Raw genomic sequence first — 17,329 nt, forward strand, 5'->3', positions numbered from 1 at the left:
TTGCATGAATGGGAATTCCCGAGCACTTGATTGTACTCATGAGGAATCTGTACCTTGACCAGGAGGCTGTCATTCGAACAGAACAAGGGGACACTACATGGTTTAAAATCAAGAAGGGAGTGTGTCAGGGTTGGATTCTTTCTCCACACTTATTCAATCTATATGCTGAGCAAATAATCCGAGAAGCTGGACTATATAAAGAAAAACATGGTATCAGGATTGGAGGAAGAATCATTAACAACCTAAGATATGCAGACGATACAACTTTGCTTGCTGAAAGTGAGGATGACTTAAGGCACCTACTGATGAAGGTTGAAGAATACAGTCTGCAGTATGGATTACGTCTCAATATAAAGAAAACAAAAATCCTCACAACTGGACCAGTGAGCAGCATCACAATAAATGGAGAGAAGATTGAGGTTGTCAAAGAATTCACGTTGCTTGGTTCTACAATCGATGCCAATGGAAGCAGCAATCAGGACATTAGACGACGTGTAGCATTGGGAAAGTCAACTGTGAAGGAACTGTTTCAAGTGCTGAGGAGCAAGGATATCTCCTTGAGGACTAAGGTGCACCTGACACAAGCCGTGATATTTCCAGTCGCCTCGTATGCATGTGAGAGCTGGACAGTGAATAAGGAAGACCGAAGAAGAGTTGATGCTTTTGAGTTGTGGTGCTGGCGAAGAATGCTGAAAGTACCGTGAACTGCTAAAAGAACTAACAGATCTGTCCTGGAGGAAGTGCAGCCAGAATGCTCCTTGGAAGCAAGAATGGCCAGACTTCGTCTCACCTATTTTGGTCATGTTGTCAGAAGGGACCATTCCCTGGAGAAGGATGTCATGCTTGGTAGGGTGGAGGGTCGACGAAAGAGGGGGAGACCTTCAACGAGATGGATTGACACGGTGGCTGCGATGATGGGCTCAAGTATAGCAGGGATTGTGGGGCTGGCGTGGGATCGGGCAGTGTTTCGTTCTGCTGTGCATGGGGCCGCTATGAGTCAGAAATGACTCGATGGCACTTAACAACAACATGTTGCATGGTTAACAGTAACTTTGAGCAAAATTCTAAGTTTGGCCTAACAGCCCGATGGCTTGCTGTTGGCACCTCCCATATAGGTGCTAATCAAGGTTTAACGTTCAGTGTTGATCTACCAAGTTGGGTGTGTAGCATTTTATTTTTCTTTAATCACCACTTCTTAGGGTGGATTTATGTGTGCTCTTCATATTCATTGTATATTAGTTGACTGTGTGCATTATAATGGAAAAAAAAATAGCCACTGCCATTGAGTCGATTCTGACTCTTAGCAAACCCCTATTGAGTTTCCAAGGCGGTAAATCTTTACACAAGTAGATTGCCTCATCTTCCTTCTGCAGAGCACCTAGTGGGTTTGAACCACCAGCCTTCTAGTTCTCTGGTTAGCAGTCAAGTAAGTGCATTAGGCAGTGCACCACCAGAGCTCCTTCTTGCATTATAATACTGCGTCCAAAATGAACTTATATTAAATGGGAAGTTGCTTCACCTGACTCTGATTGTTTGACTTATAATTTAAAAATGAATCTACACAAGAATACCTTACCAACATGTGTTTATCAAGTGTCTACACAAAACCCCACACCCACACCCCTTAAAAATGTATAAAGAACCAAATTTTAGAAGAAACACTACATATAATGAAAGCTATAGTTGACCCAAAACTCCTTCCGTTAAGTTATAAGGGATCCACTGACCACTTATATTTTTATTACATGATAGTTGTGAACTTTTATGCTGGTTGGGTATTACATAGACATCTGCTAACAGACACATGGACTGTATATCACACATCTGAGGGCTTTCTTGGTCCATTTACCAGAAAACCAAACTCACTGCCATTGAGTCGATTCCAGCTCAGTGGCCCCCACTGGGTTTCCAAGGCTTTAAATCTTTGCGAAAGTAGACAGCAGAACAGCTAGTGGATTTGAACAACCAACCTTCTAGTTAGCAGCCAAATATTTTAAAAAGTGCCTCACCAGAGCTCTTAATAGTAGGCCCAGTGAGCAATAGCCATTTTCAGAAGGCAGAGGACTTTTATTTGAAAGCAGAAACCATGGGCTAGGAGTGAAGAGAAATACATTGCAAAATGATTGGAAAATGTTTATGGAGATGCTTTGGGAACTTTAAAGTTACCTAAAATAAGGAGCTTCCAGAGCCAAAGGTCACATTCAGTTAAGGTTGTGTATTTTACAAAGTAGGTAAAGGTTCCTATTGTTTCCCATATGAATATCCAGTTTTCTTAGCACCATTTGTAGAAAATCTTTTCTTTTTTCCTATTTGGTTTATTTGATGTCTTTGTCCACAAACATTCCATGTGGTTAGTGGGCGTCCTTCGGTTCTAACCTGATGTAGCACGACATTGTCTTCTCACTGTAGCTTTTAAAACGTCAGGTAGCCTTCGTCTTCAAGTTTTGTTCTCCTTTTTCAAGACTGGATACCATAGGTCCTTTGCATTTTCATCTAAATTTTAGAATCGGCTTGTCAATTTCTACCAAAAAAGCCTGCTGGCATTTGATTGGAACTGCATTATATCTGAAGATCAATTTGGGGGAAATTGGCATCTTAATAATACTGAATCTCTTATTCCCTGGGCATAGTACAACCAAAGTAAGTTGATCCATTAATCTCACTAGTGTTTTATAGTTTTCAGTGTAATTATCTTGTTAATATCTTTTTAAAAATTTATTCCCAAGCATTGAATGTTACTTGAATGTTATTCCTGTTGTTAATTACTATGAACATACACAGAAATCCATTCATTTTTGTATACCGATCTTATATCCTGTGACCTTGATAGATTCCTGTTGTTAATTACCGTGAACATACACAGAGATCCATTCATTTTTGTATACCAGTCTTACATCCTGTGACCTTGTGGCGCTCACCTGCTGTTCTAGGACCTTTCTTGCAGATTCCTGAGGATTTGCTGCATACACAATCATCATGTCTGTGAATAATGACAATTTTACTTCTTCCTTTACAATCTGTATGCCTTGTGTTTCTATTTCCTGCCATACTAGCCTAGCTTGGACCACCTACACAGTGTTGGCTTGCAGTGTTAAAAGCAGATGTCCCTGGTTTGTTACTGATCAGTCTGTCACCGTTACTTACAATGTTAGCTGTAGAAGTTTTGTGTCGTTTATTAGGATGAGGAGGTTCTTTCCAGTTTTTACTTTCCTGAGCGTTTTTGCTAAGAATGGATGTTGGATTTTGTCAGAAGCCTTTTGTGCATCTAGTGCAGTGATCATGAGGTATGTGTTTGTTTGTTTCCAGTCTGTTAATATGGTAAATTACCTGGGTGGATTTTCAGATGTTAAACCAATCTTGTATTCTGGGATAAACATCACTTGGGCTTGATGTGTACTTTGTATATATTGCTGGGTACCAAACCAAAAACAACTAAACCCACTGCCATCTAGTCAGATCCAATTCATAGCCACCCCTCCTTGGGTTTCTGAGACCGTATCTCTCAGATTGTCCAGTCTTCCTTCCGAGGAGTGGCTAGTGGGTTTGAACTGCCAACCTTCTGGTCAGCAGTCAAATGTCTTAGGCACTATGCCACCAGAGCTCCTAGTGCTAGGTACAGTTTACTAATATTTTGAGTATTTTTTACATCTGTCTTGACAGAGGGTATTCATGTTATTTTCTTGTTTAGTCTTTGTCTGGTTTGGATATCACAGTAATACTGAACTCATAAAATTATTTGGAAAATATTTCCTCCTCCTCTCCTTCCAGTGTTTATATGAGATTGTTACTATTATTTCTTTCTTAAATGTTTGCTGGAATTCACCCACAAAATCATCTGGGCTTGAAGTTTTTGTGTTTGGAAGTTGTTAATGAATTTAATATTTTTGCTTGATTTAAGGCTATTTAATGTTTTTTCTTGTGGTAGTTTGTGTCTGTCAATGAATTTATCAATTTTACTTTTCAAGGTTGATAAATTGCCCTTGCTTTGTTTTCTCTCAGTATCTGAAATATGTTGCTCTGCTGTCTCCTGGCCTCCATTATTTCTGATGAAAAATCATCAACTATAGGCATTATTGATCCCCTGTGAAATGTGTCTTTCATTCTAACTGCATTCAAGCTTTTCGCCTTGTCTTTGGTTTTTGGGAGTTTGACTGTGATGTGGCAATGTGTGGTTTTCTTTGTATTTATCTTCAAACTCTAAAAAGTTTATTGACTATGTAAATTTATGCCTGTCATCAAATTGGGAAAAAATTTGGCCATAATTTCTCCAGATATTATTTCTGCCTCCTCCTCTCTCTCCTCTTGTGGAATTTTAATTGCACACGTGTTAAACCTCTGCATACTGTCCCACCGGTTGCTACTGCTCTGTTTAAGCTTTTTCAGTCTTGTTCTCTCTGGTCTCCCAACAGAATAATTTCTGTTGTTCTTTCATTCAGTTTACTGACTCACTTGTCATCTCTAGTCTGCCTTTGTTTATTTATTTTTCACCTACTGTATTTCTCAGTTCTAAAATTATCTCTTTTTTTTAAAATCATTTTTATTTCTCTTCTGAGATCTCCTGTTCATTAAGTAATTAGAGGTGTATTTTCCTTTATATCCTTCAGGATATAATAACTGCCTTAAAACCTTTCTCTGCCAATTTCAAAATCTAGATCATGTCAAGATTGGCTTTCTTGGATTGCTTTTTTGTCATAGGTTAAATATTTCCTTTTCTTTTTTGCAACTTTGGGTTGGTACCCTGGAGACTGCAAATGAGACATTGTAAAGACTCTGGATTCTGTTTCAATAGCTATATCACTAGGGTTGGTGTTACCCAGTGCAGGAACTCATGGTGTCCCACACACACACTGGCATAGACCTCCTCCTGTACTAGACCATACAGGCTCCTTGTTGTGGTTGTTAGGTGCCAGCAGGTTGTTTCCAACTCACAGCGACCTTACACACAGCAGAAGGAAACACTGCCCGGTCCTGTGCCAGCCCCACAATCCTTGCTGTACCTGAGCCCATCATTGCAGCCACTGTGTCAGTCCATCTTGTTAAGGGCTTTCCCCTTTTCCATTGCCCCTCCACTTTGCCAAGTATGATATCCTTCTCCAGGGAATGGGCCCTTCTTTATTTGGGGGTGTGAGGGGTGGGGGATGGTCCCTTCTGACAACATGACCAAAGTAGGTGAGACGAAGTCTGGCCATTCTTGCTTCCAAGGAGCATTCTGGCTGCACTTCCTCCAGGACAGATCTGTTAGCTCTTTAGCAGTCCATGGTACTTTCAGCATTCTTCGCCAGCACCACAACTCAAAAGCATCAACTCTTTTTCGGTCTTCCTTATTCATTGTCTAGCTTTCTGGACAAGAATCCTCAGTAATGTTTATTATCAATTTTAATCATAGGATAGTATGTGAGAAATATGATTAAAAATTGCTTAAATGTAATATTTCTTAGATTATATGAATACATGCAGATGAAGCCAGGTGATACAAAGCATCACTATAGTTGGGTAATAATGGCAACTCTGACCAGAATGCATTAGAAGGTTCAAACAGTAAATTAACATAGGTTTAGTCATGTAAGTATACATACATATAAGCTGGGCTTACAAAAAAAAATGGTTTTATTGTCACAGGGATATTTTTATAAAAAATAATAAATTTCTGCTGAAACAGAAAATGTGTTATTTTATAGATAGTCATTGTGTGTCAACCCCTCTGACAGTGTCAATCAGTGTGGTCCGTACCCCCATGGCCCACTGGTGACACCACTGTTCTGTTTTCTTCCTCTAATGAGTGTTTATTTTTCTGTTTTTGCAAGAAATTAACTTATCTGAACTCAAAGTCTAACCTGTCTTCCCTGTGTTGGGCAGTAGCCAAAATCTCAGTTCTGTTCTTTTAACCCTAACTGGGCTGCTTGGAGTCTGTCTGCTCTGTGTGGGTAGCTCAGGAATCAACCAGAGATTTGGACAAATTTTATGCACAGAGTCTGTGGCTCTTCCTTTTTGGATCTCTCCTTTCTTGGATTTCTGCCCTTCACTTTCTAGCCACGTGGTCACCTCAAATTCTGCGCTCTGGTTCTTCAAGCAAGACTGCCAATTTCTGCTCTTGTTTTAGCCACCCAACACAACTCCAGCTTTACAAAAACAGGCAAACCAACCACGTGGTTTCCTCTTTCCAAACACTGACTCCCCCTCTCCTCACTCTCTGCTCCCCAGTTTGTGCCTGGTTGGGGTGGCTCTCCAGTGTCGTCGGGTCACTTATGTAGTACTCTGTCCAAGGGTTAGAGTTGTTGTCTGCAGGAGGGTTGCTCCGGTAAAAGCTACTTGGCCATTTATCAAAAGTGGAACGCTTGATTTTTTTTGTTTTGATTTCCACACTTATTTTAACTCCTCCAACATTATCTCACACATTATGGGATTTTGTGAATGATTAGCGATGTCATTTGATTCCTCCATCTTGCACATAAGAAACCTGGAGCCTTGGTGTTTTCCTGGACCACATTTACCGCAGTCAGCTGTGGTAGAATCAAGATTCCATTGCACTCTCTATTCAGCTGTGTCCAAACAAAGGCGTATGCGGTGTTTCTTCATAATTTGGTTCAGGTAATACAGTCTTGACCAGAATAGGACTCCATAGGTAATGTTGTGTTCTTCTCAAGGTGTCAGCCTGTGGAGGGATACGTCAAGACCATGCACATCTCCTACTCTTCTTCAAAATATCTCCTCAGATTTAGCATCTGTTGATAATTTTTGCCTGGACCATTCTGTACTGTGGTGGTTACAAGATGATGATTTGCAGACCTGTCTCTACCTGTACCATTTCTCAGCCAACATGGTTGGTGCCATCAAGGTAGTTGTGACTTGTGGCGACCCTCTGTACCACAGAATGAAGCACTGCCCAGTCCTGTGCCATCCTCACAGTCATCGCTGTCTTGTAGCCCATTGTTACAGCCACTGTGTCAGTCCATCTTGTTGAAGGTCTCCCCTTTTTACACTGACCCTCCATTTTACCAAACACAACGTCCTTCTCTGAGAGTGGTCTATCCTAATAACTGCCAGCATTCTACTGTAAGTAAGAGCTCACTCCCTGCTCCAACGCTCCTTTCCTCTTTCTGTCCCTTCTCCTCCTCCTGCCTGCCTTCTCTCTCTCTTTCTTCCCTTACCTGTGTAGTAGTTATTGATATAGACTCAGTGGTTCAAAGTGGCATGTTCCAGGTAGGGATTAGGTAAGGGGAGGGCACAGAGGTTTCCAACAGCTAAGGGAGACAAACATCTGTCAGTTTGTCACCCTGTGGGGCTGGCATGTTGCTGTGAGGCTTGAGGCTATGCCACCGGTATTTCTGACACCAGCAGAGTCGCACATGGTGCACAGGTTTCAACACTGCTTACAGACTAAGACAGAAGAGGAAGAAGGAAGAGGCCGTCCACTTCTCAAAAACTGGCCAGGGAAAACCTTATGAATAGCAGAGAAACACTGATACAATACTGGGCACCTTTATGAATAGCTTGGAAACATTGTCTGACACAGTGCAGGAAGACGAGCCTCTTGGGTGGGAAAGCACTCAATACAGGACTGGGAAAGAGCTGCCTCATCAGAATAGAACGAACCTTAATGATATGGATAAAAAGTAAGTCTTTCAGGACCTCCATGTGCTGTCATGGCACGACTCAGATTGAGGAGAAACAGCTGCAAACATCCATTAATAATCGGAACATGGAATATACGAAGTATGAATCTAGGAAAATTGGAAGTTGTCAAAAATGAAACGGAACACATAGAGATTGATACCCTAGGCATTAGTGAGCTGAAATGAACTGGTTTTGGCCATTTCGAATTAGGCAACCATATGATCTACTATGCCAGGAATGAGAAATTGAAGAGGAATGGCATGGCATTCATCATCACAAAGAATATTTCAAAATTGGTCCTGAAGTACAATGCTGTCAGTGATAGGATAATATCCATATGCCTACAAGGAACACCCATTAATACTACTATTATTAAAATTTATACACCAACCACCAAAGCCAAAGATGATGAAATTGAAGATTTTTATCAACTTCTGCAGTCTGAAATTGACCAGACATGTAATCAAGATGTGTTGTTTATCATTGGTGATTGGAATGCAAAAATTGGAAACAAAGAAGCATCACTGGTAGTTGGAAAATTTGGCCTTGGTGACAGAAATAACGCTGGAGATAGCATGATAGAATTTTGCAAGACCAACAACTTATTCAGCACAAATACTTTTTTTCAACCACACAAATAGCAGCTATACACATGGACTTCACCAGATGGAGTACACAGGAATCAGATTGACTACATCTGTGGCAAGAGGAGATGGAAAAGCTCAATATCTTCAGCCAAAACAAGGTCAGGAGCTGATTGTGGAACAGACCATCAACTGCTCATATACACATTCATCTTGAAGTTGAAGGCAATTAAACAAGTCCACGAGAGTCAAATTATGACCTTTAATATATCCCTTCTGAATTTAGAGATTAGCTGAAGAATAGGTTTGATGCATTGAACACCAGTGACTGAAAACCAGAAGAATTGTGGGATAACATCAAGAGCATCCATGAAGAAAGCAAGAGGTCATTAAAAATACAAGAAAGAAAGAAAAGACCAAAATAGATGTCCGGAGAGCCTCCGAAACTTGCACTTGAGCTAAAGCAAATGGAAGAAATGACAAGATAAAAGAGCTGAACAGAAGATTTCAAACAGCAACTTGAGCAGACAAGCCAATTACTATAATGAAATGTGCAAAGGCCTGGAGTTAGAAAACCAAAAGGGAAGAACACGCTTGGCATTTTTTAAGCTGAAAGAACTGAGGAAAAAATTAAGCCTTGAGTTGCAATACTGAAAGATTCTATGGGTAAAATATTGAATGATGCATCAAGAGAAGATGGAAGGAATACACAGAGTCACTGTACCAAAAAGAACTGGTTGATCTTCATCTGTTTCAGGATGTGGAATATGTTCAACAACCAATGGTATTGAAGGAAGAAGTCGAAGCTGCACTGAAAGAATTGGCAAAGAACAAAGTTCCAGGAATTGACAGAATACCCATTGAGATGTTTCAACAAATGGATGTCCCACTGGAGGCACTCACTCAGTTATGCCAAGAGATTTGGAAGATAACTACGTGACCAACTGACTGGATGAGATCCATACTTGTACCCATTTCAGAGAAAGGTGATCCCACAGAATGTGGAACTTATCGAACAATATCATTAATATTGCATGCAAGTAAAATCTTGCTGAAGATAATTAAAAAATGATTGCAGCAGTATATTGACAGAGAACTTCCAGAAATGCAAGCTGGATTCAGAAGAGGATGTGGAACGAGGGATATCATTCCTGATGTCAGATGGATCTTGGCTCAAAGCAAAGAATACCAAAAAGATGTTTACTTGTATTTTATTGACTATGCAAAAGCATTTGATTGTGTGGATCATAACAAATTCTGGATAACATTGAGAAGAATGGGAATTCCAGAACACTTGATTCTACTCAAGAGGAACCTGTGCATAGACCAGAAGGCTGTCAGCTGTCATTCAAACAGAACAAGGGAACACTGCATGGTTTAAAATCAAGGAGGGAGTGCATCAGGGTTGTGTCCTTTCAGCATATTTATTCAATCTGTGTGCTGAGCAAATAATCCGAGAAGCTGGATATGAAGAAGAACATGGCATCAGGATTGGAGGAAGAATCATTAACAACCTGCGATATGCTGACGACACAACTTTGCTTGCTGAAAGTGAGGATGATTTGAAGTACTTACTGATGAAGATGGAAGAATACAGTCTGCAGTATGGATTACATCTCAATATAAAGAAAACAAAAGTCCTCACAACTGGACCTACAAGCAGCAGTAGGATAAATGGAGAAAAGATTGAAATTGTCAAAGACTTCACATTGTTTGATTCTACAATTGACGCCAGTGGAAGCAGCAGTCAGGACATCAGATGGCATATACCACTGGGCAAATCGACTGCAAAGGACCTATTTCAAGTGCTGACGAGCAAAGATGTCTCCATGAGGACTATGGTGCGCCTGACCCAAGCCGTGGTATTTCAGTTGCCTCGTATGCATGTGAGAGCTGGACAATGAATAAGGAAGACTGAAGAATTGATGCTTTTGAGCTGTGGTATTGGCAAAGAATGCTGAAAGTACCGCGGGCTGATAAAAGAACAGGTCTGTCCTGAAGGAAGTGCAGTTGGAATGCTCCTTGGAAGCAAGAATGGCCAGACTTCGTCCACATACTTTGGTCATGTCGTCAGAAGGGACCATTCCTTCGAGAAGGATGTCATGCGTTGTAAGGTGGAGGGTCGATGAAAGAGGGGAGGGTCCTCAGCAAGATAGATTGACACAGTGGCAGCGGCAGTGGGCTCTCAAGTATAGCAAGAAGCGTGGAGCTGGCTCAGGACCGGGCAGTGTTTCACTCTGCTGTGCATTGGGTCACTATGAGTCGGAGACAACTCAACACACCTGACAACAACAGCAACATTGGTTCCTAGTTTGTCATACGATATATAATTTATTACTGCCTCTAAATTCTTTTGATGCTCAAGTTGTACCAAGTTTGGCCAGTGGGAGATCTTTCAAGCTGGTTCCTATGTCTTGTGACAGCCCCTCATCATGAGCCATTCCTTGCTGTCTGTAAGATGTTCTGGGCTCAATTTGTACCTTCTTTGCCCCAGCCCTGGAATCAACCATGTCTTTGAGGAGCCCTGGTTCCTTTTCATAAAACATGGTATTAGAAACTAAGATCTGGGCAGTACATGCACTTGTTGCTACCAGGATGTGTTTGCTTCTACATCTTTTTAGTGGATGAAGCTAGGATATAATATGCATGGGTAAACACACATATATACACATGTTGTTATTGTTATGTTGTTAGGTCCCGTAGAGTCATCTTCAACTCATAGCGACCCTGTATACAACAGAACGAGAAACTGCCTGGTCCCACACCAGCCTCACATTCCTTGCCGTACCTGAGCCTATCATTGCAGCCACTGTGTCAATCCATCTTATTAAGGGCCTTCCTCTTTTTTTGTTGACCGTCCACTTTACCAAGCATGATACCCTTCTCCAAGGAATGGTCCCTTCTGACAATATGACCAAAGCAGATAAGACGAAATCTGGCCATTCTTGCTTCCAAGGAGCATTCCAGCTGCACTTCTTCCAGGACAAATGTGTTCATTCTTCTGGCAGTCCATGGTACTTTCAGCGTTCTTCGCCAGCACCACAACTCAAAAGCATCAACTCTTCTTCGGTCTTCCTTATTCATTATCCAGCTCTGACATGCATATGAGGCAATTGAAAACACCATGGCTTGGGTCAAGCATACCTTAGTCCTCAAGGAGGCATCTTCGCTCTTCACTTGGAAGAGGTCTTCTGCAGCAGATTTGTCCAGTGCACTGTCATCTGATGTCTTGACTGCTGCTTCCATCGGCATTGATTATAGAACCAAGGAATATGAAGTCCTTGACAACTTCAGTCTTTTCTCAATTTATTGTGATGCTGCTTATTGGTCCAGTTGTGAGGGTTTTTGTTTTCTTTATATTGAGGTGTAATCCGTACTGCAGACTATAGTCTTTAATCTTCATCAGTAAGTGCTTCAAGTCATCTTCACTTTCAGTGAGCTAAGTTTTGTCGTCTGCATATTGCAGGATGTTAATGATTCTTCATCTAATCCTGATGCCACGTTCTTCTTCATACAGTCCAGCTTCTTGGATTATTTGCTCAGCATAGATTGAATAAGTGTGGTGAAAGGATACAACTCTGAGGCACTCCCTTCCTGATTTTACACCATGCAGTATCCCCTTGTTCTGTTCAAACGACAGCCTCCTGGTCTATGTACAAGTTCCTCATGAGCACAATTGAGTGTCTGAAATTCCTGTTCTTCTCAATTTTACCCATAATTTGTTATTACCCATGCAATCTAATGCTTTTGCATAGTCAGTAAAGCACAGCTAAACATCTTTCTCATATTCTTTGCTCCCAGCCGTGATCCATCTGACATCAGCAATGATATCCCCCTTCCACGTCTTCTTCTGAATCCAGGTTGCATTTCTAGAAGTTCTCTATCAATATACTGCTGTAACTGTGTTTGAATTATCTTCAGCAAGATTTTACTTGCATGTGATATTAATGGTGTTGTTTGATAGTTTCTACATTCTGTGGGATCACCTTCCTTTGGAATGGATAGAAATGTGAATCTCTTCCAGTCAGTTGGCCTGGTAGCTAGCTGTCTTCCAAATCTCTTGGCATAGCCGAGTGAGCCCTCCGGCGTGGCATCCATTTGTTGAATCATCTCTATGCATATTCCTTCAATTCCTGGAACTTTGTTTTTCACCAATTCCTTCGGTGCAGCTTCGACTTCTTTCTTCAGTACCATTCGTTCTTGAACATATGCCAGCTCCTGAAATGAATGACCATCTACCAGTTCTTCTTGGTACAGAGACTCTGTGTATTCCTTCCATCTTTTTTTGATGTTTCCTGCATCATTCAATATTTTGCCCATAGAGTCTTTCAGTATTACAAGTTGAGGCTTGACTATTTTCTTCAGTTCTTTCAGCTTGAGAAATGCCGAACATATTCTTTCCTTTTGGTTTTCTAACTACACGTCTTTGCACATTTCATTATAATAATTGACTTTATCTTCTTGAGGTTCTCTTTGAAATCTTTTGTTCAGCTCTTTTATCTTGTCATTTCTTCCATTTGCTTTAGCTACTGTCCATTTAGGGGCAAGTTCCAGGTCTCTTCTGACGTCCATTTTGGTCTTTTCTTCCTTTACTGCCTTGTTAAAGACCTTTCACTTTTTTCATGGCTGATGTTCTTGATGTCATCCCACAATTCCTCTGGTGTTCAGTCACTGGCTTTCAGTGCATCAGATCTGTTCTTTAGATGGTCTCTAAATTCAGGAGAGATGTAATAAAGGTCATATTTTGGCTCTCATGGACTTGTTTGGTCTTCAGCTTCAATTTGAACTTGCATATGAGCAGTTGATGGACTTTTCCACAGTCAGCTCCTGGCCTTGTTTTGGCTGAAGATATTGAGCTTGTCCATTGCCTCTCTCCTCAGAAGTAGTTGATCTGATTCCTGTGTACTCCATCTGGTGAAGTCTACATGTATAGCCACTGTTTGCGATGTTGAAAAAAGGTATTTGCAATGCATAAGTTGTTGGTCTTGCAAAATTCTATCATGTGGTCTCCAGCGTCATTCCATCACCAAGGCCGTATTTTTCAACTACAGGTGATTCTTCTTTGTTTCCAAGTTTTGCATTCCAGTCACCAGTGATAATCAGCCATCCTGATTGCATATTTGGTCAGTTTCAGACTGCAGAAGTTGGTAAAAATCTTCAATTTCATCATCTTTGGCTTTGGTGGATGGTGTGTAAATTTGAATAATAACAGTATTAACTGATCTTCCTTGTAGGGTTATGGTTATTATCCTATGGGTATTATCCTATTACTGACAGCGTTGTATTTCAGGATAGATCTTGAAATATTCTTTGCAACAATGAAACTGAACAACCAATCTTCTTCAGTTTGTCATTCCCAGCATAGTAGATCATATGGTTATCTGATTCAGAATGGCCAAAGCCAGTCCATTTCAGCTTACTAATGCTTAGGATATCAATCTTTATGCATTCCATGTCATTTTTGACAACTTCCAGTTTTCCTAGATTCATACTTCATACATTCCATGTTCCAATTACTATGAGATGTTTGCAGCTGTTTCTTCTCATTTTGAGTCATGCCACATCAACAAACGGGAGTCCCGAAAGCTTTACTCCATCCACATCATTAAGGTCGGCTCTACTCTGAGGAGGCATCTCCTCCCCAGTCATATTTTGAGTGCCTTCCAACCTGAAGAGCTCATCTTCTGGCACTATCTTGGGCAGTGTTTCAGGGCTGTTCATAAAGTTTTCCGGTACTGTATCAGACAGTGTCTCACTGCTACTCATAAGGTTTTCATTGGCCAGTTCTTTGAGAAGTGGATGGCCTCTTCCTTCTTCCGAGCCTGTCTGAGTCTGGAAGCTCCACTGAAACCTCTTCACCATGGGTGACCCTGCTGGCCTTTGTAATACCGGTGGCATAGCCTCCAGCCTCACAGCATCACACAAGCCACCACAGTACGACAGACTGACAGACGAGTGGTGGATACATACCCATACATATATACATAAACACACACACACATATATACGTAAGTATATGGACATATATGCACATATACTCACATAGATATTTTTTAGAAATCACAGCCCGTGTCTCCTATTCCAATCCATCCCAATAGCGCTCTTCATTGCCTTCCCACAACAACACCATCAACGTTTACCAGTTTACCGGTGCTGGAATGATCTAAAGGAGCCCTGATGGCACAGTGGTTAAACACTCGGCTGCTAACCAACAAGTCAGCACTTGGAAACCACCTGCCACTCCATGGCAGAAAGACCTGGCCATCTGCTTCTGTGAAGATTACAGCCTGGGAAATACTGTGGGGCGGTTCTACTGGGTCATATAGGGTGCTGTGAGTCAGAATTGACTTGACACACACAACAACGAAATACATCTAAGCATTTTCAGACTTGCTCCACTCCTTCTACTGCAGAAGCCAGCCTACTGAAAAGAATCATCCCCACACCCCACCGTGTCCCCCCCAAGATTCTCACTCACTGCCGTTGAGTCAGATCCAACTCATAGCGACCCCTCCTTGGGTTTCCAAGGCGGTATCACTATGGAAGTAGATTGCCCAACCTTCCTTCCGAGGAGTGGCTGGTGGGTTTGAACTGCCAGCCTTCTGGTTAGCAGGCAAGTGTCTTAGGCTCTGTGCCACCAGAGCTCCTTTTTTTTTTCTAGTACTTGTATAATTTTACTTTCTTACATCTACAACTTTTATCTATTGGAGTTTATTCTTTTGTGTGAGAAACAGGTCCAATTTTCTTCTTGTCCCATTGTCCCAACACCATTTTTAAAGTCCATCTTCGCCCTGGTAATTGGAGACCTCACCTGTGTTGTATGTTAGATTTCTGGATGCAGTAGGAACTATTTCTGGACTCTGTATTTTTTGCAGGATGTTTAATGTCAGTGGTCCAGCTGAGGTTTTATTAAGCGTTGATGTCTCACAGGCTGCGGGCTCTCATGATTTGCGGTACAGAGGAGTTTTTAGGTATCTTTCCTTTCGGATGGAAAAATAGGTCTTTATTATTTTCTTGTTAATAGTTTCTGTTCTTTCCAGATTTTTTGAAGTCAGCCAATTTTTTTCTAGTCTTTTAAAAAAAAAACCTTTCAAAATGCATTAGCAGTTTTGAACATAAAGCATTAGCATGACCCTTAACAGCCCTCCAGAAAATGCTGTTCCCATTGGTCTCCTCTGTGTTGTCCATAATCCCTCAGTCACAGTTCTGTTTCAAAGACGAGCTGCCTGGGATCAGGATGTAAAGGAGGACAGATGGGAGGAAGGCCAGCAGCCAGCGTTAGCGGCCAGGTGCTGCACGTGCCGCTCTGCTTCCTGCAGCTGTGACAGCCCCCAGGGAAGCCGTTTCTTCTGCTTGCCACCTGAGCGAGTTGTGCAGTGCAGAGGGAGTGTGAGGGCAGCAGGAATGGGGAGGAGTGGGATAACCGGGCATCCAGAGGTTTTTCCATGACTTTCTTAAGTATTCACTTGGTGGTGGTCGTCGTATGTCGCCAAGTTGATTCCGACTCATAGCAACCCTGTAGGACAGAGGAGAGCTTCCCTATAGTTTTCAAGGCTGTAGGCTTTCAGGGAAGGAGCCCTGGTGGCACAGTGGTTAAGCACTCAGCTGCGAACCCAGAAGTTGGCAATTCAAACCCACCAGCTACTCTGTAAGAGAAAGATGTGGCAGTCTGTTCCCATAAAGATTTTTAAAAAATAAGAAAAGAAACAGTCTGTCACCATCGAGTTGACTGTGGCTCATGGCAACCCTACAGGACAGAGAAGAACTGCCCCATAGGGTTTGCAAGGCTGTCTTCTTTGCAGAAGCAAACTGCCATGTGTTTCTCTCATAGAGCGGCTGGTGGGTTCAAACCGCCAACCCTTTGGCTAGCAGCCCAGTGCTTAACCACTTTGCCACCAGGACTCCTTCGCTTTGTTACAGTAAATGCCCCCCCAAAAAAACCCCACAGTTGCTCTTGAGTTGACTCTGACTCATGGCGACCCCATGTGTGTCAGGTTCTCCCTCTCTCTCTCTCTCTCTCTCTCTCTCTCTCTCTCTCTCTCTCGTGTTCAAGGCTGACCTTTCAGAAGCACATCACCAGGCCTTTCTTCCCGGGCACCTCCGGGTCGGTTTTGAACCGCCAGCCTGTTGGTTAGTAGTTGAATCTGTAACCATTTTCACCACCCAGGAACTCCTAGGTGTTTGTCCTAGTAGCTCCGCCAAAATAGAGACCCTTTTCTTTCCGAATGTGTTTTCCTGCTCCAAGAATAGCTTTGACGTGTATGTATCGGGACACCAGGCAGCACTTAGAGCCTTCCTCTGAGTGAGCTCGTCCCGGCTCAGCTTCCAGGTTTCGTCTTCAGCTTTCACACTCAGGCGGCAGCTGCCAGCATTGTTGATCGCTCGCTAAGTGTTAATAGAATTAAGAGTATTAAAATATTTTTATAGGCTAGTCTTCCTGTTCCTCTTAACACCTTTCATGTTATTCCTCTTTTTTATTTCAGTTTGACAGCTACCACCGCAGGAGGAAAGAGAAACCTGAGCCCTAGTCTAGAAGCAGCCGGCTTAGAGGACAGGGTGTCGGGGGAAATGTCCGACGCCGAGCTCGAGAAGACAGATTTCTGTGCAGAAACTCTCTCAGAGGGAAGGAGAAGGGCCAAGAAATTAAAAAGAATGAAGAAGGAGCTTTCCCCGGCAGGTCAGCACTGGATCTTCTGAAGTTCTGGGGGTGCACAGTCTTTAAATGCACTACAGACTCCTGTTTTGCAGGGAGACTATAGCAGGGCTTCAGTTGGTGGTCACACGGACTGGCTGTTTCTAGGATCTGTTTATTTGGAGCATATGAAGTTTGCGTGGACTCCCTACAGGGCCGTGCTCTGGTAGAGGAAGGCGTGTGGGAAAGGCCTCGTTGAAGATGGTTGGCCCACATCCTGTCTCCTGTCTTCGTGATCTCTGCCATGGTTTGGAGGTTTTGCTGATCTGTCTCAATAGCCTTAATATTAAAAATGTGAATTTAAATTTGCAGAGGTCTCCTCCTACACACGTTATTCTCGGTAGCAGTTTTCTCTGTGTTCCTGGCAGAACCCCAGGCAACCTGGGTTCCTCTCATAAGTAGAATTACATAAGGAGCAGAGGACACAGGAAGTTGACAC

General features: G+C 42.2%; 1 protein-coding gene across 1 annotated transcript in view; it reads left to right on the top strand.

The window, feature by feature from the left end:
• The window catches only part of PARN (poly(A)-specific ribonuclease), a 212,210-nt gene extending 195,315 nt beyond the window's left edge, over positions 1-16,895 (top strand). The window contains exon 16 of the mRNA XM_007951810.1: positions 16,682-16,895. Coding sequence (XP_007950001.1) covers positions 16,682-16,895 — 214 coding nt within the window. The remainder of the gene's footprint in view (positions 1-16,681) is intronic.
• The last annotated feature ends 434 nt before the right edge of the window (positions 16,896-17,329 follow it).

The sequence above is a fragment of the Orycteropus afer genome, unplaced genomic scaffold (genome assembly GCF_000298275.1).
Source record: "Orycteropus afer afer isolate SDZICR_OR568_19922 unplaced genomic scaffold, OryAfe1.0 scaffold00312, whole genome shotgun sequence".
NCBI classification, from domain to species: Eukaryota; Metazoa; Chordata; class Mammalia; order Tubulidentata; family Orycteropodidae; genus Orycteropus; species Orycteropus afer.